Raw genomic sequence first — 26152 nt, forward strand, 5'->3', positions numbered from 1 at the left:
CAAACTGATTGATAGATGTTCTATTACACGGGCTGAGCATTCAAGCCGATGCATCAGGACTATCCTCAAGTTCACCAAAACCAGATAACATCAGTGATTTGTCGAAAGTTAATAGTGAAGCAAACCTTCATCAAGGATGAGTCCATCAGGATGCTACATTGTAGGACCAAAAAACCAGATTTAAAAAAAAGAAAGAAAGAGTTCAAACACTGATTGGTTAAACATGTCCTAGTTACCAAGCTATAATGATTTATTCTCTGATCTAAACTTAATGTAACTCTTATTCAGAAAGAAGCAAACACAAAGCACCAATGTTTCAAACTTGTTATGTTGTGAGGATGGGCGGAAGATAATCAGATTTGGTCCCGAGGACTCGGGCCTTGGTGTCGGGGAAGAACTCCATTCCAGGCAACTCTGTGACAGTGCCTTCTGTTGAGACTCCTATGGGATAACTAAGAAGGTGGCCCGGAAGATCCTTGTCAAGATTATCACTTGAATACAGATCCCAGTACTTGTCTGCTATCCTGTTGACCTTCTGTACGCACTCCAAACTCTCAGGATGCTGGAAGACTTCATCAAGCATTCCCAGGTGCTCGTACCAAAGGGCCATTCTGAAACCATGAATCTGTCCTTTTGCTGGTTCCCTGGTTGACAGGTAGTGCGGTTGGTATCCTCCCATAGCAATCTCAGAGTCCTTGCCTCCATCCATTGAACGCTGGTTTATGTTGGCTGACCCGATTATAATGTACTCGTCATCAACTGTAACAAAGAGAATGATGTTTTTTTTGAAATGTCATTGTTTCTGATTAATATGCGATCGTAGCTTAAACAGCCTGATCTTCCTTTAACACAAATAAGAATGCTGAAATATAAAGAACAAAGACAATCAAAGAAAAAAAAACCCAATGCATCATACAAATTTATTCACAAACATAGATGACGGTTGATGAATAAGTTGCACATAACAAACTAAGGGCCTACAGAAAATTCAGTTACTAGATCCTGAATAAATTGATCAAGTCATATTCAATTTTACAGCTTCTTTAGGATTCGTTTGGTAGAGAAAAGTTGCAAGTGTTATCATGCTATTTCAATAAAACTCTTAAGATAAAAGCTAATCCACAGTATTCAATGAAGATGAAGTAACAATAAAGAACTAGGAAAGGATAGAAATTAATAGTGGGAGAAATTTACCGATCATCATTTTTGTATGAACATAGATCATGAAACGTCTAGCCTCCTGAGCGCTGCTGTAGTCAGTGTCTGGAGGTGGCTGCTCCGCAGGTTCATATTCCCCACTCTTCTTTGCCTCTCGATTCCCTAAGCAAAAGAAAGTTAGATAGTCCTTTGGATTAGCCTCAAGGCCTTTTGCTTGGAGAGCTATTACAATATCAGTGTACATCATTTCCATTGTCCTGCGTTGCCAATCTAAGATTGCTTGAACTGATCCACTTTCTGGTACACCTTCTGGCCACATCGGCACAACAACATAGACAGTAAAGCGCTCCCCTGCCTCAATCTTACTAACAATCTTCAATGACAACTCTTTAGGAATCAGATGCGAAGCACCAATGTCCTCAGGCTTGATGCCATCAGCTTTCCATGCATAAGAACTACCAAGGAAGTACTGGTTTTCAATATAGATGAAGTTCTTTGCCCTACGGATGGCATTTATGTAAGCATCTTGAATGCTTCTATCAATGGTGTTATCCTTTCCACTGACAAGCCCAGCTCTTGCAGCCTCTTCTGGGGTTTCAGGGAAGCCAAAAGCAGCACCTTCATCAATAGATCGGAAAAGTTGAACATTCCATGTCTCATTGTCCTCTGGGAACATGACAGGAGAAGGTGGAATGATGATGTCAGAGAGATCTCGGAGCTGTACGAGAACATCTTTTCCTCCCTGCTTTCTCCATCTCTGCTCAAAATTGAACAAAACATCCAACGCAATAGGTCCTTCAAGCCGTGAATGGATATCATGCCAAGGCTCTCTTGGTCCACCTTTCGTAATTGAAGCCTCTCCAAAATTTGGCTGATGGAAGTCATCATGATGAACTGTGTCTAACGTCCTGAACAGAGAATGAAATTGTGTGTCATATCTCCCATCACAAAGGTCAATGCCCCCTACAAAGCTCACAATTCTCCGTTGCTGAGAATTCTTGTTAGGCATCTCGTGGTCAACCACAACAATCTTCTGATGATGAGTGAACATTGTGGAAATTTGCAGGTCTTGAACAAAGCTTCCACCATCATCAGGATTTCGGGGGCACAAAACACAATGAACATCTGTGTTTTGAAAATACTGCTCAGTTTCCTCATCATGGGTAGCCATAAGACCATCTTTCTTCAGTATTCCTACTGAGGTCCTATCATCCCAAACTAGCATGAGGACTCGAACACCTTCACTAGCCTTCTTCTTTAGGAGTTCTCCAAGTGTAACATCTCCGCCTGGTTTCGGTCTCTTGGAGTCTCTCACCAATTTTGTCTCTGTATACACAGACCACCCAGTGATGTATATGAGATGTTGTGCATTGCTAATTGCATCAAAAATGTCCTCCCAGCATCTATGAGGCTCATAGTTTTTCCCATCAGCAAGAGAGATTCGAGGAATGAACTTGTCAGGGACATGTGCATCTTGGTAAAGTGTTACCTTGCAACCTTGTCTCTGAGAGAAAAATGTGTAGGGTACACCAGGATATTTTGCACTTCGAATCCCCCTTGCCCAGTTGCGGTCCTTAGAAATATCAAAGTACTGTAATTTCACATGGATTTTAGCATCTCCAACTGGATTCCGATCTTCATCACATATCTCAAGCCATCTTTCCACCTCCTCACCATCAAGAATTTCAGTGACAGGCAAATAGGCTCTTCCAATGATTGATGCCCCAATAGGATTGTCAAGTTTTATGGTGAAGATGACATTCGATGCCATGTGGGCGCAATATATGTGAAAGGACTCATACCAACGGGGATTACTAGGTTCGTCGGAAAGCATCCTTGTCCTGCCAACTCGGGCATTTTCTAGATCAATTGAGGCATAAAGTTTGGTGCCACCTTTGCCAAGACCCACGGTATCTTCAATACCTTCAACAAGCTGTTCAATGTATTTCAATGTGCAGAAACTTATTAGAATACAAAAAAGAAAAGCGATTAAATGAGAATAACAACTAAACCAAAAATAAACTATCCAAACATACAATCATCAACGTTGTTACTGGAAAACCAAGAAATATTTCAAAAATAAATATTATCGCAATAAATGAGAATAAATTCTACAAATCTAACTTCTGTGGCGGAATAGAGTAAGAAAAAGATGTAACACAACCTCAGCAAGACCAAACAACCATCACCAACACAGATTACGCAAAATCATACAGTTATTTACTAATCAGCCAGCAGAGCATACAGAGCCAATATCATAACCACAAAGTAAGGTAATCAAAGATAAAAAAACCAGCGATCAGTTAAGCCGGGCAACCGAATCCATTAAAGGATTTACCTTCCGGAGGAAATGTGGACCGCCTCCAGAAGTCGACAATGATTCTGCCTCAAAAATCGTAGCATGTAGCGATCCGTGCAACAAAATCTGCGCCATTTTTACCTGCAAGTCGATATCCAAAAAGCATGAGAAAACATATCTAAACCATAAGACAAAATGCCAAATACAATCTAATTATTGAAAAGGAAAAAAAAAACTATCTTCAGGAAACGAATTGGCAGATCGCAGACACCCTAATTTTCACAACGATTACTGAAGAGTTTTTAAAAGCTCAACGAAGGCAGTAGAAGATAAAAAAAAATTGCAACACACACGCAAAGATCAAGTACAAAAGCGTCGAGGGTTCACTTTCTCCCCTACGATCCAACTCAAACATTAGAAAAAGGGGAAGATACGACGGAAAAAACGAAGCCCATTAGATTAGCATCGCAGTAGACTCATTTAACTCGACGCAAAACTATCAAAACCAGTTTCTTTTCTTCCAGATTCAGGTTTCCATAATAAAAACTAAATGGAGACAGAACGATCTTGCGGCTACCATGATCTGAAGGAACGAGAGTTCAGTGTACTTGCCTGACGATGGATCCGGCGAGGTGAGTGATGGATCGATCGGATCGAAGAAGAACGAAAGAAATGGAGGAATCGAGAGATCAAGGTCTCCGCCGAGTCGTCGTCGAGAAAGAAATAAATAGAAAGTGGAAGAGGAATCAACAGATCCGGAAGAAGTGGGAGGTCACGAGGCCGCGAGGGGTGCAAGAAGCCGTGAAGATTTCTGTTATCGCCGAAGTGAGTAAAAAAAATAAAATAAAATCAAATAAGAATTAATTAAAAATCACTAAAAGACCCTTATAATATTTTTTCCTTAATTATAGGACTATAATTGTAAGGCATTTTCCCTACATTTTTTAAAATAAATGTTCTATATTTAGAAGCACTTAACAATATCATTAAAATATATTTTAAATTTTATTTAATAAGGTTAATTATAGGACTATAATTAGTCATTAAGCCAAGTAATTAATGGTAAAAATATTATATTTATGTGGGCCGATAGAATGGCCCATCTAAGACGCCCGCCACCACGTCTATTTCCCGCCTTCCGCCGATTGGGATTTGAAGCGACACACCTTTTCACGACTTATTTCCCCTTTTCTGATCGCTTCCGCAGATACCGATGCTCTTCGCGGCGCAACGGAGCAGCAGCGGCGATGGTGTTGCAGATCTGTAGGGTTTGCTGCGGCCATTCCGATGGAAGGGAAGATGTAGATGGTCCTGAGATCGGCAACAGATTTAATCGGTGAGTAAACTTCTTTTTGATATTATGAATGAGATGATTTCTCCGCTTCTGATCCTTCCTCTACTTTCTTCGATTCCTTGCTTTGTGCTTTTTGAGTACTGTTGATTTGCTTTTGTCGCTTGGTGCCGCTAAGAAATGGCAACCGAAACTGAGGATCTTAGAGGTCAAACATGCTTGATCTTGTTAGAATGTCGTGATTCTATCAAGGCGAGGAAGACCAGTAACAGATCCAATAACTACTAGCAAAGGGATTAGAACATGATGTGATCTTTAGGATGTGATACAAAAACTTAGGCATGAAAGTGAGTCAGGATTGATCCAACTGAATTTTTTAGGATCAAGAAAAATAGACTTAAAACCACATGGATATTGAGATAACCTGTGAGCAATTTTAATATCGAATAAATTAATTTTATATTTAGATCATGTTAAATTAATGAATATATATATGTTAACTCATAAACTAATCAAAAATTGAAATAATCTAAATTGTTATTCCGATAGAGTTTTTGGTTAAACCCAGTAAAACTTGCTAGGCATGCTTTCAATTCTAAGTTTTAGTATGATTTTAAATTTAATGGTACTCTTTTTGATGGTATAAATTTGAGGAAGGAAATTGCTCCTATTAATTGTTGATAGTGAGCCATTCATTAGGTATGTAATTAAATGCTGAGTAAATTTTTAATTGTTTTGAATTAGATGGCCTAAAATTGTATATGTTGTAATTTTTGATCCCTAAATGGATCAAAAATTAAAATCGAACTAAGTTTTTGCAGGACCTAATAAAATTTGCTAGGAATGGATTGAACATGTCATCAAACTCACTAAAATATTATTACAAAAGGCAAAAATAAAAAATAATGGCCCGTGAAAGTTGTTAACAATTGCAATCTTCACGTTATTAGCACAACTTCCTAATAAATTGAGCTAATGAGTCATGGATGTAAGTTTCAATTGAATTTGGGTGATTTTTTTATGGATCCCTCATAAAGATATGAAAATTTTAGTATTATTTTTAAATTCGGTTATAATCTTTTACTACTAATAATATTTAACTCAATGTATGAATTTGATGAAGAAAACCGCTCATATTAACTAGTGATCTAGATACTTTACAAGTTACTATGTACGTGATTAAATATAAGAGTCATACGAATATAATTGGTTAGTAATCTATGATTAAAACTGATAAGAAAATAGAATTATAGCTGACCAAGTTTAATTATCTCTAACCTTAAAAATATAAAAAAATATACTAGATAAAAAAATTTACCCATGCAGGTTTCGAATCTATGACCTTATGAAATTGAGATAAAATTTGATATAATTAATTTCAGATTAAAACATGATCGGTTTGTGATTAAAACTGATAAGAAAATATGACTAAAGCTGGTTAGATAAAAAATTTGGCCCACTGCTAATAGACTATTATAATTTAATAAAATTGAGATAAAATTCAATCTAAATTTTATTAATTTCTTATGCGTTATTATGCAGGTTTCAATCGCGTTATTAGCACGACGCTCTAACCAACTGAGCTAATAGGCCATTCTAATTTAACAAAATTGAGATAAAATTCGATCTAAATTTTATTAATTTCTTATGCTCCTTAAAATAGATAAGAAAATAGAATAAAGCTAATAAGAAAAAAAATTTGGCCCATGCAGGTTTCGAACCTGCGACCTTTGCGTTATTAGCACGACGCTCTAACCAACTGAGCTAATAGGCCATTGTAATTTAACAAAATTGAGATAAAATTCGATCTAAATTTTATTAATTTCTTATGCTCCTTAAAATAGATAAGAAAATAGAATAAAGCTAACTAGAGAAAAAAAATTGGCCCATGCAGGTTTCGAACCTACGACCTTCGCGTTATTAGCACGACGCTCTAACCAACTGAGCTAATAGGCCATTGTGATTTAACAAAATTGAGATAAAATTCGATCTAAATTTTATTAATTTCTTATGCTCCTTAAAATAGATAAGAAAATAGAATAAAGCTAACTAGAAAAAAAAATTGGCCCATGCAGGTTTCGAACCTTTTTGTTATTAGCACAACGCTCTAACCAAAGCTAATAGGCCCAAAATTGAATAAAATTCGATCTAAATTTTATTAATTTCTTATGATAGATAAGAAAATAGAATAAAGCTAACTAAAAAATTGGCCCATGCAGGTTTCGAACCTGCGACCTTCGCGTTATTAGCACGACGCTCTAACCAACTGAGCTAATAGGCCATTATGATTTAATAAAATTGAGATAAAATTCGATCTAAATTTTATTAATTTCTCATGCTATGATTAAAAGCTAACTAGAGAAAAAAAAATTGGCACATAAAGGGTTTGAACATGTGACCTTCGCGTTATTAGGATAACGCTCTAACCAACTAAGCTAATAGGCCATTATGATAATTTTATAAAATTGAGATAAAATTTGATTTAAAATTTATTAATTTCTCATGGATTAAAACTGATAAGAAAATAGAATAAAAGCTGACTAGAAAAAAAAAATTGGCCCATACAAGTTTTAAACATACGACCTTCGCGTTATTAGCACGACGTTCTAACCAACTGAGCTAATAGGCCATTATAAATTAAAAAAATTGAGATAAAATTCGATCTAAATTTTATTAATTTCTCATGAAAACATCTTAGGTATGTGCTGAACATAAAATTTTATAAAATTTAAATTGGTTACAAACTATTAATATTTTATTATTTAATTTTAGGAATCAATTTGATAAAGAAAATCAACTAAGTTAAATATGATCGAGTTACATTATTTTGAATTAGATATCTAAAAGTAAATGTATTGTATTTTTATCTATAAATAGATCAAAGATTAAAATAATCTAAATTTTAAGTAAGGTCAAGGTTTTGCCAACCTTAGTAAAATATGATACATAAACATTTAAAATATAATTTCCGTATGGTTGTCTCCAATCAAAAAGAAAATAATATATTACAAAAAAATTATAAAAAATAGAAAAGCCCACCCAAGTTTAATTAACTCTAACCATAAAAATATGTTTAAAAAACTAATAAAAAATAAAAAATTAAGCCCATGCAAAATCTCAAATCTGTGACCTTTACTTTGTTATCATGGCACTTTAAGTAACTAAGTTAATAGACAATGAATTGAATTTATGAGATTAAGCTTAATTTAGTTCAAATTTTATATTGATTTCTCATGAAAAAATGCTAGGTATGTGTTGAACATGAAAGTTTAGTATTATTTTTAAATGGGTTACACTCTTTCCAAACTGTTAATATTTACTATTTAATTCTAGGTATGCATTTAATAAAAAAAAATCGCTCATATTAACTTTTAATTGAAACAACTAGTGAACAATTTACTAGGTTGTAATTAATTTATATTAGGTCAAATATATTTGTTTGAATTAGATATTTAAAATTTAGTGTATTGTATTTTTATCCATAAATCAATCAAAGATTAAAATAATCTAAATTTTGAATTTGGATAAGTTTTTTTTTGCCAACCCTAGTAAAATATGATAGATATGCATTGAAAAAAAATAACATATTGTTAGCATGAACTCAAGAAAGTGAGCGCAAATTGCATAGTAGATTTGCACTAATTTAATCTTGATTAACAAATTTCCATTACATTTTAAATTGTTCTGTTCTGATTTAACATCTCATTTTAATCATATAGTCAACTATTATCTGTACTTCTCTTATTTGTAACCAATTAAAGTCAACAATCATTTTTTTTATTTATTACCATTTTATCCCAAAATAATATACTTTTAGTTATCATCATATCTTAGTAACAGTAAATAAATCTTCTTATTTTGTTGATAATATAAGGTTGTTGAAAGTTGTTGCCAAGTATTGGTTGAAAATTTATCTTCACCAAAATGTGAGTGCTTTTGAGCTTTCATAAGTTTGTTTTCCCTTAAAAAAAAAACTCTCTATCCGTATGCATAACATTAATACCTTTTCATTGAAAGTTTTTTGTCCTTGACCTCTAATGCTTTGATTAAATCATGAAGATTGGGTCTCTCACTTCACATGCTTAGCCTCTTCTTTACTCAGTGCCTTTTTCTCATCCTTTATCACTTTGGCCTTACCTATTATATTTATATGATCCCTCTTTATCAAATGTAATTTATGTCATCCAAATAGCATAAAATCTTTTTTCTACTTGTGTGAGACAAATATCTTTCAGTTTGTTTTTCTCCTTCAACTGTTGATGCATATGCATGATTGATTGCTTTGTCTCATATAATAATTATCTGCCATCAGTATCGCCAGCTACCACCATCATCAGAAAACCTTCCTCTCAGACACTCCTTTAAATCGACTCGTGGCTTTTGTTCCTAATAGAAAACTTGTAGTGTGTATGTTGTTTAGTGGTCACTTGATATAACTACTATATTTGTCTTCGTTTAATTAGTGTTCACAAAGAAAGCAAAAGATTATGATTAAGAAAGCAGGAAAAAGAAGATTATACTATCAAAATGCATGATCGGGTGGTGTGTATATAGGTTATGCATTAACTTATTGTGAAATACCATGAAACTTTCGCCAGATCGATCTGATAACAAATATGTTTCGGTTGGATGCCGTAGACGATCAAGCCACTAGTCAATGATATGTCATCTTAACCTTCGTTGATCTTGCCGACGAGAAGAACCTGAGAAAGAAGAGATTGAATGAACGGGTTAGCAGGGCGCTAGGGATTCCCAAGGAGCCATTCGGACGCTCAAGTCAGCAACGAGAAGTAGTGAAAATGGAGAAGAAGATAGTGCTTAGACTGTAGAGGATTTGAGAGAGTTTTCATACATGCAGAGGAGTTTATATACTCACTAAGAGAGGTAGTCTTGCTGACGTGGGAGCAAGTGGTTTCTGAGGAGGCAGAGTTCTGCGCATTACTGACAAGTGGGCAGACAGAATGACATCTAGGAGGCAAGGTTTGCGAACCTATCAACCGCCCTATAGTTTGGTCATGCGATTTCTTCCTATCTTTTAGCCAAGAGTAGAAATCCGATAGGGCTTAGGGGACCAGGTCTGATAACCTAGTAATCAGTTCTATTCAGTGGCAAAGTCTGCACGCTTGATTGTTTTGCTGCTAGACTGTCCTTTAGTAGGGAGGTGCCAGAGGAGGTGGCGTCGGAGTGGTGAAGAGTGATATGGCTTGTCGAGGTAGAGCAGTGCGAGATCGGGAACTAGAATGGGCGCCCAAGCTAGTCGAGATCGAGAGCTAGATTAGGCAGCTGAGCCGACCAAGATCGAGAGCAAAACTAGGCGTCCAAGCCGGCCAAGGGCAAGACAAAGTGGCCAAATTGGTTGCTTGCATGACTGAGGAGCTGGGATGAGTGAGTCGGGCGGCCGAGTGGCCGAGTCAGTCACTGAGTAGCCGAGATGAGATGCCAAGCGGTCGAGTGGCCGAATCAGTCGTTGAGTAGCTGAGACGAAGTGCCAGGCGATCGAGTGGATGAGTCAATCACTGAGTAATCGAGACGAGTATGTAAAGCGATTGAGTAGTCGTGCTACAGAGTTGAGTGAGATTGTTGTTGAGTCGGTCAAATAGGGTTTAACTATTGATCTATTGATTTACTTGTCAAGTCGGATTGATCATTGATCCACTGCGCTATGTCAGATCAATAAAGACCCACCATATCAAAATATAATAGCAGAACGACTACATGTTATAGCTAACTAGTACGTTAATATGTTAGCTGTAGCCAAGGTTGTCAAACTCGCGATTCCAGTGTCGACTCGGTTAGGGGTGCACAAACTCGTATCGTAAATTCGTATCGTAAACTCGTACGAGTTTACAGATAATCCAAAAAAGAGTTATAAAATGTCAAATAATATATATTTGATCATAACTTCATAAGAACAATCACTATTTCACATATCTAATAAAAAAGCATAAACATAGTTATCAACAACATGTTTTCACATATAAAAAAAGACTAAACATGAAAATTTAACATGAAAAGATATGAAATTTTCAAAATTTATGTTTCAACATCAAGTTACAAAATGATAAATTTAAAATTTCATACAAAAGTATTAGCTGTAGCTCAGGGACTCTCTTGCGCGCACACATACATGTAAAGGCTCGAAGAAGGTAGACGATGACATAAATGAGTGATTCATGGGCGTAGGTGGAGTTTTTTATTGCCTGCGTGCTGCTGCGACTCATCACCCTGCTTACGTCTTCCTTCCACGCTTCACCGACACCCTTTCTGCCACATTCCACGATCAGTCTCCCCTCTTCTAATAGACTCCTTCTCCCTCCCTCTCCTTCCCTGCTCACTTCTGCCTCTGTTGTGAAAATCACAATAATTTGTCAATAGCTATTAACTAAGGCTCCTATTAAATCCTCCAAAACACTCAAATATTTCACTAATTTATGTCCTCCTTTGCAAACAGTCTATTTATAGCTTAGATAAAATCATGCCTCATAATCTGTCTCACTGAGCCAATTCGTACTTTGAGGTCAGAGGCTCCTTTACTCTCCCTGTCCTCCTTTGCCAAGATAAATCATGGTACAGTCCAAGAAGTTCCGAGGTGTGAGGCAGCGCCACTGGGGCTCCTGGGTCTCAGAAATCAGACACCCTCTACTGTGAGTAGTACAGCTCTTCTTCTTCTTCTTGTATACCGCATTTGTCTGTGGTGTAGGTGTTTGTCGATTTGTCACAGTGACAATGGGCTTAGTCCCTATTGATGGGTTATTGTGGTTATACTCTGGCGCAGCAAGCGCAGGGTGTGGTTGGGCACGTTCGAGACGGCGGAGGAGGCGGCGCGCGCGTACGACGAGGCGGCGGTGCTCATGAGCGGCCGCAACGCCAAGACAAACTTCCCGGTGCCGCCCAGCGCTGCCAACGGCGTCGACGCCAAGGCGCTGTCGGAGGCGCTCAGCGCCAAGCTGCGCAGGTGCTGCAGGGCCGCGCCCGCGCCGTCGCTCACCTGCCTCCGCCTCGACACCGAGAAGTCCCACATCGGCGTCTGGCAGAAGCGCGCTGGCACCGGCGCCGGCGCCTCCAGCTGGGTCATGACCGTCGAGCTCGGCACCAATCCGCATGCCTCCGCCGCACTGCCACCTCAGCAGCCCCCTTCTTCTTCTTCCTCCTCCTCGTCCGAAGCTGCCCGCCTTTCGACAATCGACGATGAGGAGCAGCGACTGGCGTTGCAGATGATAGAAGAGCTCCTCAACCGGAAGCATACCGGCGCAGAAGGTGAAGCCAGCTTCTTCTTCTGATCACCATCCTTAAGACACACAGTTCATCGCATGATTTATAAGTATTGTGTTTGTCAATATATATATAATCCCGGCCACACAAACAAAGTTAATCATATGGTTTTTGAGAAGTCTCCCTCATCAAGAATGCATACAATTAGGCGTGCCATGAAAGTGATGGAGATGGAATAAGGATCGTTCTGTTGTTACCAAACCTCTCTTAATAGTTATTCTCTTTTTTATATCTCCAAAGTCTAAATTTCTCTTGATGATGAGCATCACAGATTCTTGTTTGATAGAGAAAGGCACTGTAGTTTAAGGAGATTATTTTGCTTGTTTTGCTCCATCTAATTAACAGAGCAATGGTAGAATACAGAAATGGGTGCCATCTCTAACTAATGGATGATGATACTCGTGTTCAAAAATGCCATAAAGTCTAAGAACAGGGACACCTCTTACTCTTGCCCCTCGACTTGTTGAAGAGTAATGACATTGAAATTTATCCAAGGCACGATGAAGATGCATAAAGGGGATGCAGAAAGAGGCTATTTAAAGCTGGGGCAGATGAGCCATCGCAATGGAGGGTTCCACAGGCAGCTGGGTATCAATCAATGAGGCATGTTATTGACGAAATTCAGTGAAATTGTCTCATGATTTCCATCTACACCTTCAACTTTGTGGTTGCAGTATTAGTTTAGTTTGAGGTTTATTAGGGTAACAGTAATAAGCTCACCTGGGGAAAGCACCATTTGGCATGCAATACTATGTGGATTAAGTATTAACTGAGCATAGTTGAGTTGATTATGTCTAATTATACAACAGATTTGTTTATTTGTGGATCATACACAAGTTAAATCTATCCCATAGTTGGGGTTTGATCAATTACAACTTGGGGATATGAGAGCATTTACCTCCTCACACATGATCTTTGGGGTATTAATTTTTGAAAAAATTCGTAGAACTATAGGAGAATGCGATCCTTTAAAGTAATAAAGATTTTGTTAAGGTAGTGCCGGATCTAAATGACCGAATTAGTCTCAAATTAAAATTTTTAAATGTAAACACAAACAACATAATTATTAGGTTTCAATTTTCACATGAATAGACTTGATACAATCAACAAAACATACAACTTATTACCAAAATATATAGATTGGATTCCTATGTAATTGATTGTTGCTTGAACAATAATATTTGGTTGACTCAAAACTTATATTTAGTGGATTAACTAATCAACTAACATGTTCTTGTTGACTGACCCAGGCAAATGGAATTGGATCTCACTTCCATTTGTCTTACAAGATTGAAAGCCTATGCAAAGGCATGGGATTGAGATTGTCACCAAACTATGACTTATGATGATAATCCTCTAGTCGAAAAAGCTTCACAACTTAACTTTAGGTAGTCTATCCATACCTAGCAAATACACACATCATTACATGATGCTCCTTCAAATCAAAACTAAAAAGCTTATATTTACTTGCAATTTTCCATAGCTTTCAGGCCTCTAATTTTCCATGCCATTGAGTTCAATCACTCTATCGAGCTATTGAGCACACAATTTCTATGATCACCAATCCAACCACTTCATGCAAGCTAGCAAACACTAGAGAATTTCTATCGAGCTCAAATACATCGGCCGTGAATGAAGCTATACCTATCGCGACTAGACTCGAACTCCATCAATCAACTAGGTGAAAGTTGAAATGAATATAAAAAGCATTAAAATAAAAAAATTTATTTAAAAAAATTAAAATTAATGAGAAAGATTGCACCACTTGTGATTTATGTCCAAAGAAAGAGGAATCTTGTAATCCTTGAAAAGCATTCAAGCATATCCACTAGAGAATATTCCATCGCGTTCGTTGGTCCACTGCAACTGGCCGAGACTTAAAACACTTATTTAGATAACTTTGTTTTTATTTCCTTTTTTTCTCCATCTCCATCACAATAAATAAATATTTTGAAATTATTTTAGTGAAATACTTAATTATTTGATATCTGCAAAAAAAAAAAGTAAATACATTTTATTGAAAATATTAATATTTCGTTTCTCATGCCATGTCAGCGTGATGTGGTATGAATAAACCACCCATTTTCATACCCACGAATGAGAGAGGCCACAGCGGAGCTTATGTCAAATAAAACCTTCTTTTTTTTGAAATTCTACTTTCAAGTGCTTGAATCGTCGGACGAGTCTATCGAAAAGGACAAAAATATATATATATTTTTGGAAAAAAAAATAATAATGAAAAGTAACGATAGGCAGAGGGAATAAAACCCAAGATATGCTCTCCGCCCCCGCATATTCCTTTCTCATCCTCCGGCATATTCGCCCTTCTTCTTCCTTTATATCTTCCCCTTTCTCCTTCACCTCTCCTAAGAAATTCGCCCTTTCTGCGCTCGTCGCCTCTTGATCCTCGTTAGGTTTGATTCTCGGAGATGAAATTTGGGAAGAACCTCAGCAACCAGATCGAGGAGACGCTGCCGGAGTGGAGGGACAAGTTCCTCTCCTACAAGGACCTCAAGCGGCGGCTCAAGCTCTTCTCCGTCGCCGAGCGGCCGGCCAAGCGGTCCAAGGTGGCCGATGAGGGCGCGGCCGGCGACAACGCTCCTTCCTCCACGGCGGTGGAGGAGGAGGAGTTCGTGAGTCTCCTCGAGGCCGAGCTCGACAAGTTCAACACTTTTTTCGTGGAGAAGGAGGAGGAGTACATCATCCGCCAAAAGGTATGGTGTGTATTCTTGCCCGGTTTCGAGTATTAGTATGGATTGATTAATAATCGATTGAGTTGGAAGGCTTCGATTTCGATTCCGATACCATAATCTTATGTCGTTTGATGTAGTATGTTTTCGGTTAGATGTGGATCTACTCGATGGAGAAATAGGTTTGATGAATTATACTTTATTTTGAGATCTGGAGAGGGATGAAAATGTTTTTATAATTAGCATTTGTACATTACACCTACTCTTCTTCATCCGAAAGAGAGAGCGGGTAGATAAGTTGATCTCGAGAGGGATACGAGTGTACGTCTGATTCAGTTTTCCTTGTTCCTGGTTACTTTTTACACTTCTTACCTTCATGGCTAGACTAATTGTATCAACATGAATGTGTGAATTTGCAGGACCTGCAGGATCGAGTCACTGAAGCCATCTCTAGGGATTCCAAGGAGGAGTTGATGAAAGTGAGGAAGGAAATTGTAGACTTTCATGGGGAGATGGTTCTTCTGGAGAATTACAGTGCCCTTAACTACACGGGTAGGTTTCCGTAAGAATTCAACTTTTTCTTGATCTATTCTTTTGTAGTCTATGGTCCACATTAAAGATTTTTTTTTCTGTAGCTTATTTTCAGTATTCTAACATATAAATTAGTACATTCTGTAGATCTTCCAAATTATCTAAGTTGTGATGGATTGATATCCCTCTGATTTTATGTTCCAAACCTTTGTTTTTGTTTTTTTGAACTTGTATTTGTCATTGCAAACAATCCATATTTCAGTCCAGTATAAAATTAGCACTTTTCACTTCAGAGGCAATTTATTGGTTTTGTTCTACGTTCATGTTTTCTAATTGATCAGATTGATTAGGAAGGGTGTTGGAGTAGCTTGGGAAATTTGTTTTGCTAGGTTATGATAAATTAGCATTCAGCAGAATAGATGTTTGGATTTCTTCTTCAAATCACACACTCACTACACAGTAATCTTTCTCTTGTCAATGGCGAAACAATTAATCCACTCTCATTGTAACTTCCACAACAGAAAATTTTATGCTATTTGCCTACTACCAATGCAGCTTAACTGATTTATACTAACTGAACAAGGTTGATTTATTTAGGTATCAAACTCTCCCATTTGTTTTAGATATTACATGTCTTGTCTGTTAATTTCTCGAAACCATTCTTTCTCAATTTGTTAACAAGGAAACTCATGTTAACTTAGTCATGATCAGAGCCTAATAAATAAGGAAACAAGTGACAATCTTTTAAGCTTGATTGGGTGAGCACTTTTCCCAAAATGTTTGCTATTGAGAGTATGCTTTAACATTTGTAACGCCAGTCCACATGAATGGGCAGTCAAGTGGAGTTGAGAGTTATCTTTGCCATGTATATTTCTTATTGTGTCAACTAGGACATCTCCATAAGATGAATCATGGATTATCCAAGACACAACATCTCCTCGTCATCTATGTATAGTCATCACTTGGTTCTTTGCTTGCGATTATGTCAAAACTGGATCACATATAAGTTTACAATTATCTGCAGTGTTGTTGATCAACTGTTCTGTCCCTTCTTTTGGTCCATTTTTTTGTGCCCACTCATTTAGATCGTTTATTAATGCTTGTTTGTGATGATTTCAGGTCTAGTGAAAATACTGAAGAAGTATGACAAGAGAACAGGAGCACTTATCAGGCAGCCCTTCATCGAAAAGGTGCTGCAGCAGCCATTCTTTACAACTGATCTCCTAAACAAACTTGTGAAGGAGTGTGTGGCTATGCTCGACCACCTCTTCCCCAGCAACAACCCATCAATTCCAGCTGAATGCGACGGAGAGAATGGAGTGCCGAAGCCAGCACAATCAGGCGGGAGGGTCCCGGAGTTGGAGGAGATAAAGTATATGGAGAGCTTCTACATGAAGAGCACCATAGCGGCGCTGCGGTCCTTGAAACAGCTAAGGAGCAGAAGTTCAACAGTCAGTTTCTTTTCACTGCCTCCTTTGCAGAGTACTGGATTGGAAGAAAGGTGGAGCAACAATGTTCCTGTGGTAGAACAGGTAGCCAAGTAACAACATTACGCCAGTAACCTTTTGTTGCCAATCTATCATCTGATTCGAAATGGTCTTCACTCTCTATTCCCATAAATTTCACATGCTTGTACGCTAATTCTAATCATACATGTTAATTCTAAGAATATAGGTCGTATCATATTGTGCAAAATTGGATGTTTTAGAGACTGAAGAGCATAGTGAAAATTGGATATCACTTGAGATTACCTTGTATGCTTCCATGTTCATCAATGGTCCAGATACTTAAAGCTAAGTTTAGGATGTTATCCATAACAGTGAAAATTGGATATCACTTGAGATTACCTTGTATGCTTCCATGTTCATCAATGGTATCCTTTTGGTCAAAAGGATCCTTTTGGTCAAAAGGATTATATTGCCCATTCTGAAACCTTACATTAATAATGGAAGATGAACTGTCGAGCATCCCGGTGGGTCTCAGCCATCAAATTCACACACTCGAACGAGCTTCTTCCCTACGTTATCACCTCTGAAAAGCCCTACGAACGCCGTCGGCACGCTCTCGATGCCGACGGATACGTCTTCCAGCGAAATCATTCTGCCACGGCGAAGGTAGTCGGTGGTGGCGGCCCAGAACTGCTCGTGCAAGTGGAGGTAGTCTCCTGCCAAGAACCCACGCAGCGTGATGCGCTTGTAGATTACGTCGATCAGGTCCGGCGCCGCTCTCTTGCCGGCGTTCGTGTACTCCGCTATCGCCCCGCACACTGCCACCCTGCCGAACTGGTTCATGTTGGCCACTGCTGCCTCCAACATGGCGGCGCCGACGTTGTCGAAGTAGATATCGATTCCTTCGGGAAAGTACCTGTTGCCAAAACAGAGCATCGTACAGGTTAATTCGCACCAGGAATTAATCGTCCGTTAATTGTGAATTGGTGGTACCTTCTCAAAGCAGACTTGAGATCGACTTCTTCCTTGTAGTTGAACGCGTCGTCGAATCCGAGCTTGCCTTTTAGCAGATCCACCTTTAAAAAGAAATTTGTGATTTGAATTTGATTCAATCGGCCAACGCATAGCTAAACGCTGAAGCTAAAAAAAAGTCAACCTTTTGCTTGCTCCCGGCGCATCCGACGACGTAGCAGCCGGAGAGCTTGGCGTACTGGCCGACCAAGCTCCCGACTGAACCCGACGCCGCCGAGACGAAGACCTTCTCCCCCTTCTTCGGCTTGCAAACGTCGTAGAAACCGGCGAACGCTGTCAACCCACTTGATCCTGTAGCAGTCGTAAAAAAAATCATGGCATCTGTGCATCCTTCTTGTGCAGATCGAGAGCAAGAGTACTCACCCAAAACGCTGACGTAGTACGAAAGAGGGAGATCCTTCGCGGCCACCTTCATCAAGACGGTCCCCGGCCGAACCACCGTGTACTGCTCCCACCCCAGCAATCCGACCACAACATCACCCTCCTCCAGCTCCGCCCTCCCCGAGGCCACAACCTTCCCCACCCCAGACGCGTCGATCCTCTGCAACAAGAGGGGCGAAGTCGTGAGCTGAGACCAGGCGACGAAAGCGTACGTTACCTGCGAATAGTAGCCACGCGGCGCGTGCCTGCCCGGGCTCGATTTTGGAGGCGGCGGGGATGGCCGTGTGCGACGAGCTGTAGAGCTTCATGCGGTTGAGCTGGTAGGGGTCGATGGAGAGGAAGAGGTTCTTGACGATGACTTCGTTGGATCCGGGGGCGGACTGCAGCGGCGCGGTGGCGAGCTCGAAGTCGGACTCCGACGGGTGGCCGTGGATGTGGTGCTTGAGGGAGACGTACTTGTTTTCCACTTCCATTGTCCACGGCGCGCGGTCTCTGTTGTAAACTCTCCTTGGCGGATCGATGGTCCTTATGAAGAGGTTCCGCACCGGAGCTGTGCCGCCGTTGTCTTCTAACGGAGAGCATATGAAAAGAGAGGATTCCTGTGAATCATCACAGAAGAAGATGAACGCAAAAGACGATCATGTGCCTAATTAATAATATTAAAAGGTCATGTATCCTATTTTTTATTGCTAAATTATTTCCACAGCGGTTAATCCAAGAACGCATCTAAAAATAAAATTATCTTTCTATCACTCTAATTCTAACGATGTCACGTAATCGATCCCACAACTACTTAAAAATAATAAATTAAAAAATTATAATTAATCATGACGGAAGAAGACAAATCTTTATTCGAACCCTTCAACTATACCACGGGATAAAAAATTTATTTGAATAAATTTTTTATAGTGATCGAACTCATTGTCGAAACGACTCCATAATCAAAAAATCTCCTATATTGATAAGAGTTTATTATCAAATAGTACTTCAGTTACTAAGAGGACTCAAATCCAAAATTTGAGACAACAATTTTTTTTTATATTTACCACTTGAAATAAATTATTTTGAAAATAAATAAATAATAAATAAAATTATCGAATTCATAATACACTCCATTTTCAGAATTCTGAAAAGGTGGTGTACTTATTTTCCATTATACCTCTTTATTCAAAGGTCTTGAAAAAAATAAATAATAAATAAAATTATCGAATTCATAAAAGATACACTCCACTTTCAGACTTCTGAAAAGGTGATGTACTTGTTTTCCATTGTACCTCTTTATTAAAAGGTCCTATATCCTATTTTCTTATCGTTAAAATATTTTTAATATTGATTGATCGAAAGACGCTTTAAAATTGTCAAATTCATAAAACATGTGCCTCACTTTCAAAATGTTGAAAGGGCACATTTATTTTTCATTATACTCCTCTTTTAACAACCGACTCATAATTTAAAAAAATAATAATTTTATAATTACATATCCATATAAATTTCTCTCTTTTCTTTTCTGTCTCAATTAGCATGTCGATTTTTTTACTTAAATTGAATCGATCTAGATAAAAATAATAATAACTTAATTATATTATTAAATATTTTTATATATTATATAAATTTTTAATTCTTTAAATCGTCTCTTGCATGCATGAATGATGAATGCAACTTATTAGTCTATTTTTGTTGTAATGTATGATTAATAAATACTCCCGTATGCTTGGAGTACTATCGTTTTAAATTTTTTATTATGACTCCAAAATTTACAATAAAAATGGACAAATTCTGAGGGGCCATGAACGTAAAGATGTAAATTTATAATAAAATTAAGCTTTTTGAAATGTCTAATGTCTTTTGATCAAAATTTAACGAGTTCAAAAATTTTTATTTTTTATTTTTTTATCTAGATCGGTTCAGTTTAAGTAAGAAAATTTGATAGGCGAGTTGAGAGAAAAAGAGAGGAGCGATGTTTACATGCATTGTAATTTTTTTTTTTAAATTGTGACTCCATGTTTTGGAAAAATAATAATCCCAGTAGCCACATCTCTGGCGGTGACTCCATGTTTTGGGAAAAGGTTGTGGGTTGTTTGGGAATTCTGAATGTGGGATGCGTTTTTTAAGAATTCGATAATAATTTTAAGTGGGCATTTGATTAAGATTATCATTAATAATCTTGATTATTCATTTAAAATTATTAACAAAACTCTTATTTGATTTAGATAATCAACATTCCGAAGTTATCATGCATGCCCCCCACGTCATGAAACGTCAACAAAAAAGTTATGTAACTTGGAATTTGATTACTGCCGAAGCTTGAGGTTAATTTTGTGGATTTTGGGGTTAACGAAATTTTCTAGTTCACCATCAGGCGGCGAACATATGAGGCGCTATTGGACTGGCCTCGTGACCGTCGCGAGGTTCAACGTCGAGAAGAAAGTTGAGGAGAGGTCGAGGGGGCTTGTGGTTGGGCTTCGCGGACAATGACAACGGAGGAAGTGACGTCGACGGCTTAAAGAGGTGGCACTAGCCGCTTGCGAAGGAGCAGAGCATTGGTGCTAACTGCTTGTATAGCCGTCAATTTGGATTAGGCCTGTTGGATTGGCTCACCTTGCCAAGTAATTTAGACGGATTTGATTGAAATTTTATCAACCCATTTTAAGATGGGTTCAGATGGATTAGCCCATCTAGGCCCGCGACCCGTGTGGATTGGTCCGCGGATTGAGAATGTTTATTTATTTATTTTAAATTTTAAAATTAAAATAGAAAACATAATGAATGTGTGGATTTGATCTATTTAAATTACAATTTAAATTTAAAAATTATAATTTAAATTTAAAAATTTCAACTTAATCTATTTAAATTATAATTAAAATTTAATATTTTTAATATTTTTTTATTTTTTAATAGGCCTGCGGGTTGGCCCGCTTAATCCGCAGCTCGTCTTGAATTAGGTTGGGTTGGAGATTTCGTAACCCGCCTAATTGATGGGTCGGCCCGCTCCGTCCCGCCATTTGATGGGCCTGCTATGGGTTGGCCTGCACCGCCGTGGATTGACTCGTTTGACGGCTCTAACTGCTTGCGAAGGGGAGCAACGACCGCCCCGAAAGAAGATAGAGGAGAGGTCGAGAGGTTTGTGGTTGGGCTTTGCGAACAGCGAGGACAGAGGAAGCGGCGCCGACAAGTTGTGGAGGAGGTGGCATCGACGATTTGCAAGCGTCGATGAAAGACGACGAGCACTAGTTGGGGGAGAACACGACACAGTACTTTTACATGAAATTAGATTTTTTTTTTAATTAAACGTTGAAATAAATTTAATAATCTAATATAAAATTTAATAAAATTATTTTTGAAAAAGTTAAATAATAAAAAATTTTAAAATATTTTCTATATTTATTTATATTATTATTATTATTATATATTTTATTTTATTTTTACTATTATCAAATTTATTAATTATTATATTATTATTTGATATATTAAGACGTATTCATAAAATAAAATACTAAAATATTAAATTTTTTAATTTGCACAAGCATATAATATCGTCATATTTAAAGTTGAACCAACAATAATATAATAAAATATTAAATTAATTTATACATTAAAATTTTTAAATAAATAAATTTTTATTATATTATTTAAGATTGAATTAAATAATATTTTATTCTTGATTATTGATTACCATAACCATTGAATCAGAGTGCCTCTTTCGATCACTATCGTAAAGATATTTTAATGATAAAAAAATATGATATAGGACCTTTAAATATTTTCTTAATATGGGATCAAACTTTTTTATCCTAATAAAAAACAAAGAGCACCCACTTTTTTTAATTAGTCGGCACATTATCTGGCGTCTTTTATTTTTGAAATTAAACAAATATATATCTAGAAAATTTTTATTTATTTATTTATTTATTTTTTAATTTTAGTAAAAAATGAAATCTTATCACTTCAGGGGTTTCACATGATTAATTTTATAATTATAATTGACCATAAAAAACCTCTCAACAATTAAACGTGCCGTGATTTCCAGTTATCACTTGTAAAATTATCAAATATTTGCGAGTTTCAACTGATCAGTGTTATATTATTTAAAATTTTAAAGGATCTAATTATGATTTTAAAATAAATAAATATTATTTTTCTCCAGTCACGTTACCGTCGCCGTCTTCAGTACTGCTGCCCAAGAAGTACTATACCGTAGGGCAATGCCCCTGTACCACTACTGGTCCCTACGCCCCTGTACCACTACTGGTCCCTACGGCGCCATCCATGTGTGTCACTGTTGTCGTCAACACCACTGTTTGTATCGTCGCTATCCTAATGCTCTGTTTCTTTGGAGGCGTGGATTGTTGAAGCAAAAAAATCCAGAGGGGAGGAAAAGAAGAGATGAGGGGAAACTAAAAGAGAGAGCAAATAATCTCTGCCGAAAGAAAGATGAGGGAAGTCGTTCTGATCTGAGCGCCTGTGACATGAACAAAATGATAAAGTCGGCACTACGCGAGGCGCTCATCCATGGTCGGCCATACGCAGGAAGCCCTCTTCCGTCCTCCTCATCCCCACGACAGCGCCTTCAGCACTACCCTGTGGTCCACTTTGCCATCGCGGGAGGTGGGCTTGTTGTTTCGGTGCGAAATTTCTGGGTCGAGCATTTCATCGAGCACCTGGCGAGGGTCGGCAATTTAGAGCTTGTTGTCCCAAACAGCCCCTTGAGTTCCATGAATAGTTGAATAGTTTAAAATATTGTGTTCACTACGCAGTCTAATAAATTTAATATATTTTATTAGAAAAGATTTAAAATCATGAGTTACCTCTTCTAATACAATAATCTTTCAATTAAACTCTCATTTGATATTAAGTGTTAATATATATATCTATGCATTAATTTTTATCCATATGCAGGATTGTTGAAAAATTATTTTTGAATCAATTAATGTGTGAATGAGAAATCACATGGATGTGTGATATGATTTAATTTAGATTATTAGATTAAGATGGATAAATCAGATTCATCCAAATAAAAGAATATAAGTTTCTCTCGGATGACTCAATCTCAACTATTAAATTTAAAATGAAAGACTTAGATGTAGTCAAATGAAGAGATAAAATATTTTTTTAAATGAGATTTGATCAGACGTCAATTTCAAATGGTTGAATCAAATGGACCTTAGTGAAAGGTTCTTTGACGAAGAGACATTGTGTTCTTTGGAAAAGGATGTGATCTAGATTATTTGATTAAGTTGGATAAAGGAGATTTGATTAAACCAAGATATTCTTTTATCCCTTCACAAAGTATAAATAAAATCATTCACATTCTCATTTCATTCATTGAATTAAATGTAAGGCAAGCATTACATTCTATATTTGCATTTGAAGAGTTCGAAAAGCTTCTTCAATTTGGAAGTCTTGAATTTATAGTGTTTGTTATGCAATATTCCCCTATCTATCTAATATTATCAAATATTCCCCCTCAAACTCATGATGCATTGATAGGAAGTATCGAGAGTTTGTTAGTTAGAAAACGGAAGCGTTTAATTGAATGTGATTTTGTGAACAAATCTGCAATCTGCATAGAGGAGGAAACAAAGGGCAAAGTAATGGTGCCATGTTGAAGATGATGGCGTGTGAGATGACAATCAATCTCAATGTGCTTTGTGCGCTCATGGAAAACTGAGTTATGGGCAATTTGAATGACACTCTTGTTATCACAGTACATAGGAGTGGGTCCAGAGAGAGAAACACTCATATCAGAAAGTAGCCAACGTAACCAAACTATCTCTGCAGTGGAAGAAGCCATGGCACGATACTCGGCTTCTGTAGAGGAACGGGAGACAATGTCTTGCTTCTTGCTCTTCCAAGAGATAAGAGAGTCTCCTAGGAAAATGCAAAACCCTGTGGTAGACTTACGATCAGTAGGGTCACCAGCCCAATCAGCATCAGAGTAAGCATGCAGCTCCAAGGAAGAGGATGAGGGAAAGAGAAGACCCTGAAATTGAGTGCCTCGAAGATATCGAAGAATGCGAAGAACAGCTGCCCAATGCACTGTAGTAGGAGAGACAACAAATTGACTGACAATATGTACAACATGAGCAATATCAGGTCTAGTAATGGTGAGATACACCAAGTTGCCAACCAACGTACGATATAGAGTGGGATCAGATAAAGGAACACCATCGGAGGAGACATATTTTGCATTAACCTCAAGAGGGGTGTCAACTGCTCGAGTATCAGAGAGACGAGCTTGCTCAAGAATGTTGGCAATATACTTAGATTGAGAAAGAAGATAACCTCTAGGAGAATAAGCAACTTCAATCCCCAAGAAATAGCGGAGAGGACCTAAATCCTTCATCTCAAACTGTTGTGCTAACCGTAATTTTAACTCTGCAATCCCATCAACATCATCTCCTGTGATAATCATGTCATCAACATATAAAGAGAGTATGATACGACCATGAGAAGTAACCTTTAGAAATAAAGCAGAGTCGTGATTACTAGAATGGAAGCCAAGAGATGTAATCACATTGGAAAATTTCTCAAACCAAGCCCGTGGAGCTTGTTTGAGACCATAAAGAGACCTCTTTAACTTACACACCTCCCCTGGATTATGAGAAACACCTGATGGAGGTACCATGTAAACCTCCTCATGAAGATCACCATTTAAGAACGCATTTTTGACATCCATCTGAAAAATATCCCACTGACGAACAGATGCAACTGCAATAAGAGTACGAATGGTAGTCATCTTGGCAACTGGAGCAAATGTTTCTTCATAATCCATACCATATTGTTGTGAGAATCCTTTAGCAACAAGACGAGCTTTATAACGCTCAACTGACCCATCAGACTTGGTTTTAATTTTGTATACCCACCGAGATCCAATAGCATGTTTTCCTGGTGGAAGAGGTACCAGGTCCCAAGTATCTGTTTTGTGCAAGGCAGAAAGCTCCTCAGCCATGGCCTGCTGCCAAAGAGGATCAAGAATAGCCTCTTTATAGGAAGATGGCTCAGACAAATTATGTATGGAAGTGAGAAAAGAAACAAATGAAGTAGAGTAAGTGGAGTAAACAAAATCTGGCAATTGAGTGGACTTACGAACACGTGCAGGGTAACGAGGAGGGGGAGGATCAACAACCACAGGAGGTTCTTGGGAGGCCGTAGGAGCTTCAATGTCAACCCTGCAATTCTCAACATCGGAGTTATTGGAATTGTCATTATCCATGGAAAAAGGATCAATACAAAGAAGATCAGACCTTGTAGGACGATGAGAATCAGAAGAGAGTGAGTAAAATGGTATGTGTTCAAGAAAAACAACATGACGGGAAACATAAAGTTTTTGACTTGAAGGATCATAACAACGATAACCTTTCTGACCATCCCCATAACCAAGAAAAACACATATTGCAGAACGAGGAGACAATTTACTACGTTCTACTTGTGGACGGAGAACAAAGCAAGTAGAACCAAATACCTTCAAGAAGGAATAATCAGGAACACAACCATACAACTTTTGAAAGGGACAAAGACCTGAGATAACAGAGGATGGAATTCTGTTAATGGCATGGACAGCAGTAAGAACAGCTTCACCCCAGAACTCACGTGGAACTGAAGCAGACAATAGAAGGGAACGAGCAGTTTCAACAATATGACGGTGCTTTCTTTCAGCAATTCCATTTTGTTGAGGAGTGTCAGTACAAGAAGTCTGATGAAGAGTACCATCAGAAGCAAGTAACAGAGAAAATTTATTAGAAGTGTACTCCCCGCCCAAATCACATCGAAAGCATTTAATAACTGCATTATGTTGAGTTTTAACTAAAGCACGAAACATCTGATAAATATCAAAAAATTCAGATCGATGTTTCATAAGATAAACCCAACAATAACGTGTATGATCATCAATAAAAGATACATAATATCGAGAGCCGCCTTTAGTAGGAATGGGTGATGGACCCCACACATCAGAATGAACCAAATCAAAAGGAGCACTAGAACTCGAAACACTTTTACTAAAAGGTAAAGTAGAAAATTTAGCAAGTTTGCAACCACAACAATGAGAAAT

The 26152-nt window shown here is 37.8% G+C and overlaps 4 protein-coding genes and 3 non-coding genes across 8 annotated transcripts; 2 read left to right on the forward strand and 5 right to left on the reverse strand.

Moving 5' to 3' along the window:
* Positions 1–148: 148 nt before the first annotated feature.
* LOC141815016 (phospholipase D alpha 1) lies at positions 149–3592 on the reverse strand. Its single transcript, XM_074702976.1, has 3 exons — positions 3497–3592; positions 1195–3091; positions 149–759 (listed from the first exon to the last, which is right to left on the reverse strand). The coding sequence occupies exons 1-3, from the start codon at positions 3590–3592 to the stop codon at positions 326–328; spliced, it is 2427 nt and encodes an 808-aa protein (XP_074559077.1). The 3' UTR covers positions 149–325.
* A 2856-nt stretch (positions 3593–6448) lies between these two features.
* On the reverse strand, positions 6449–6522 carry TRNAI-AAU (transfer RNA isoleucine (anticodon AAU)). Its single transcript has one exon. It is a non-coding gene; the product is annotated as a tRNA-Ile (tRNA).
* A 108-nt stretch (positions 6523–6630) lies between these two features.
* On the reverse strand, positions 6631–6704 carry TRNAI-AAU (transfer RNA isoleucine (anticodon AAU)). Its single transcript has one exon. It is a non-coding gene; the product is annotated as a tRNA-Ile (tRNA).
* A 251-nt stretch (positions 6705–6955) lies between these two features.
* TRNAI-AAU (transfer RNA isoleucine (anticodon AAU)) lies at positions 6956–7029 on the reverse strand. Its single transcript has one exon. It is a non-coding gene; the product is annotated as a tRNA-Ile (tRNA).
* Positions 7030–11247: 4218 nt separating this feature from the next.
* LOC141815547 (ethylene-responsive transcription factor WIN1-like) lies at positions 11248–12196 on the forward strand. The gene is made up of 2 exons (XM_074703496.1): positions 11248–11392; positions 11524–12196. The coding sequence occupies exons 1-2, from the start codon at positions 11313–11315 to the stop codon at positions 12026–12028; spliced, it is 585 nt and encodes a 194-aa protein (XP_074559597.1). The 5' UTR covers positions 11248–11312; the 3' UTR covers positions 12029–12196.
* Positions 12197–14338: 2142 nt separating this feature from the next.
* LOC141814975 (SPX domain-containing protein 1-like) lies at positions 14339–16921 on the forward strand. Its single transcript, XM_074702937.1, has 3 exons — positions 14339–14734; positions 15130–15262; positions 16361–16921. The coding sequence occupies exons 1-3, from the start codon at positions 14450–14452 to the stop codon at positions 16783–16785; spliced, it is 843 nt and encodes a 280-aa protein (XP_074559038.1). The 5' UTR covers positions 14339–14449; the 3' UTR covers positions 16786–16921.
* A 213-nt stretch (positions 16922–17134) lies between these two features.
* On the reverse strand, positions 17135–18635 carry LOC141814914 (2-alkenal reductase (NADP(+)-dependent)-like). 2 transcript variants are annotated; one of them, XM_074702872.1, is made up of 5 exons: positions 18348–18631; positions 18085–18262; positions 17846–18012; positions 17683–17765; positions 17135–17605 (listed from the first exon to the last, which is right to left on the reverse strand). In XM_074702872.1, the coding sequence occupies exons 1-5, from the start codon at positions 18573–18575 to the stop codon at positions 17221–17223; spliced, it is 1041 nt and encodes a 346-aa protein (XP_074558973.1). In that variant the 5' UTR covers positions 18576–18631; the 3' UTR covers positions 17135–17220. The 2 variants fall into 2 exon arrangements, with proteins under 2 accessions (XP_074558973.1, XP_074558972.1); XM_074702871.1 differs by having other exon boundaries at positions 17846–18262; positions 18348–18635.
* Positions 18636–26152: the final 7517 nt, after the last annotated feature.

The sequence above is a fragment of the Curcuma longa genome, chromosome 21 (assembly GCF_044706935.1).
Source record: "Curcuma longa cultivar G26 ecotype Majalengka, Jawa Barat chromosome 21, ITB_CL_G26_1.1, whole genome shotgun sequence".
Taxonomy (NCBI): domain Eukaryota; kingdom Viridiplantae; phylum Streptophyta; class Magnoliopsida; order Zingiberales; family Zingiberaceae; genus Curcuma; species Curcuma longa.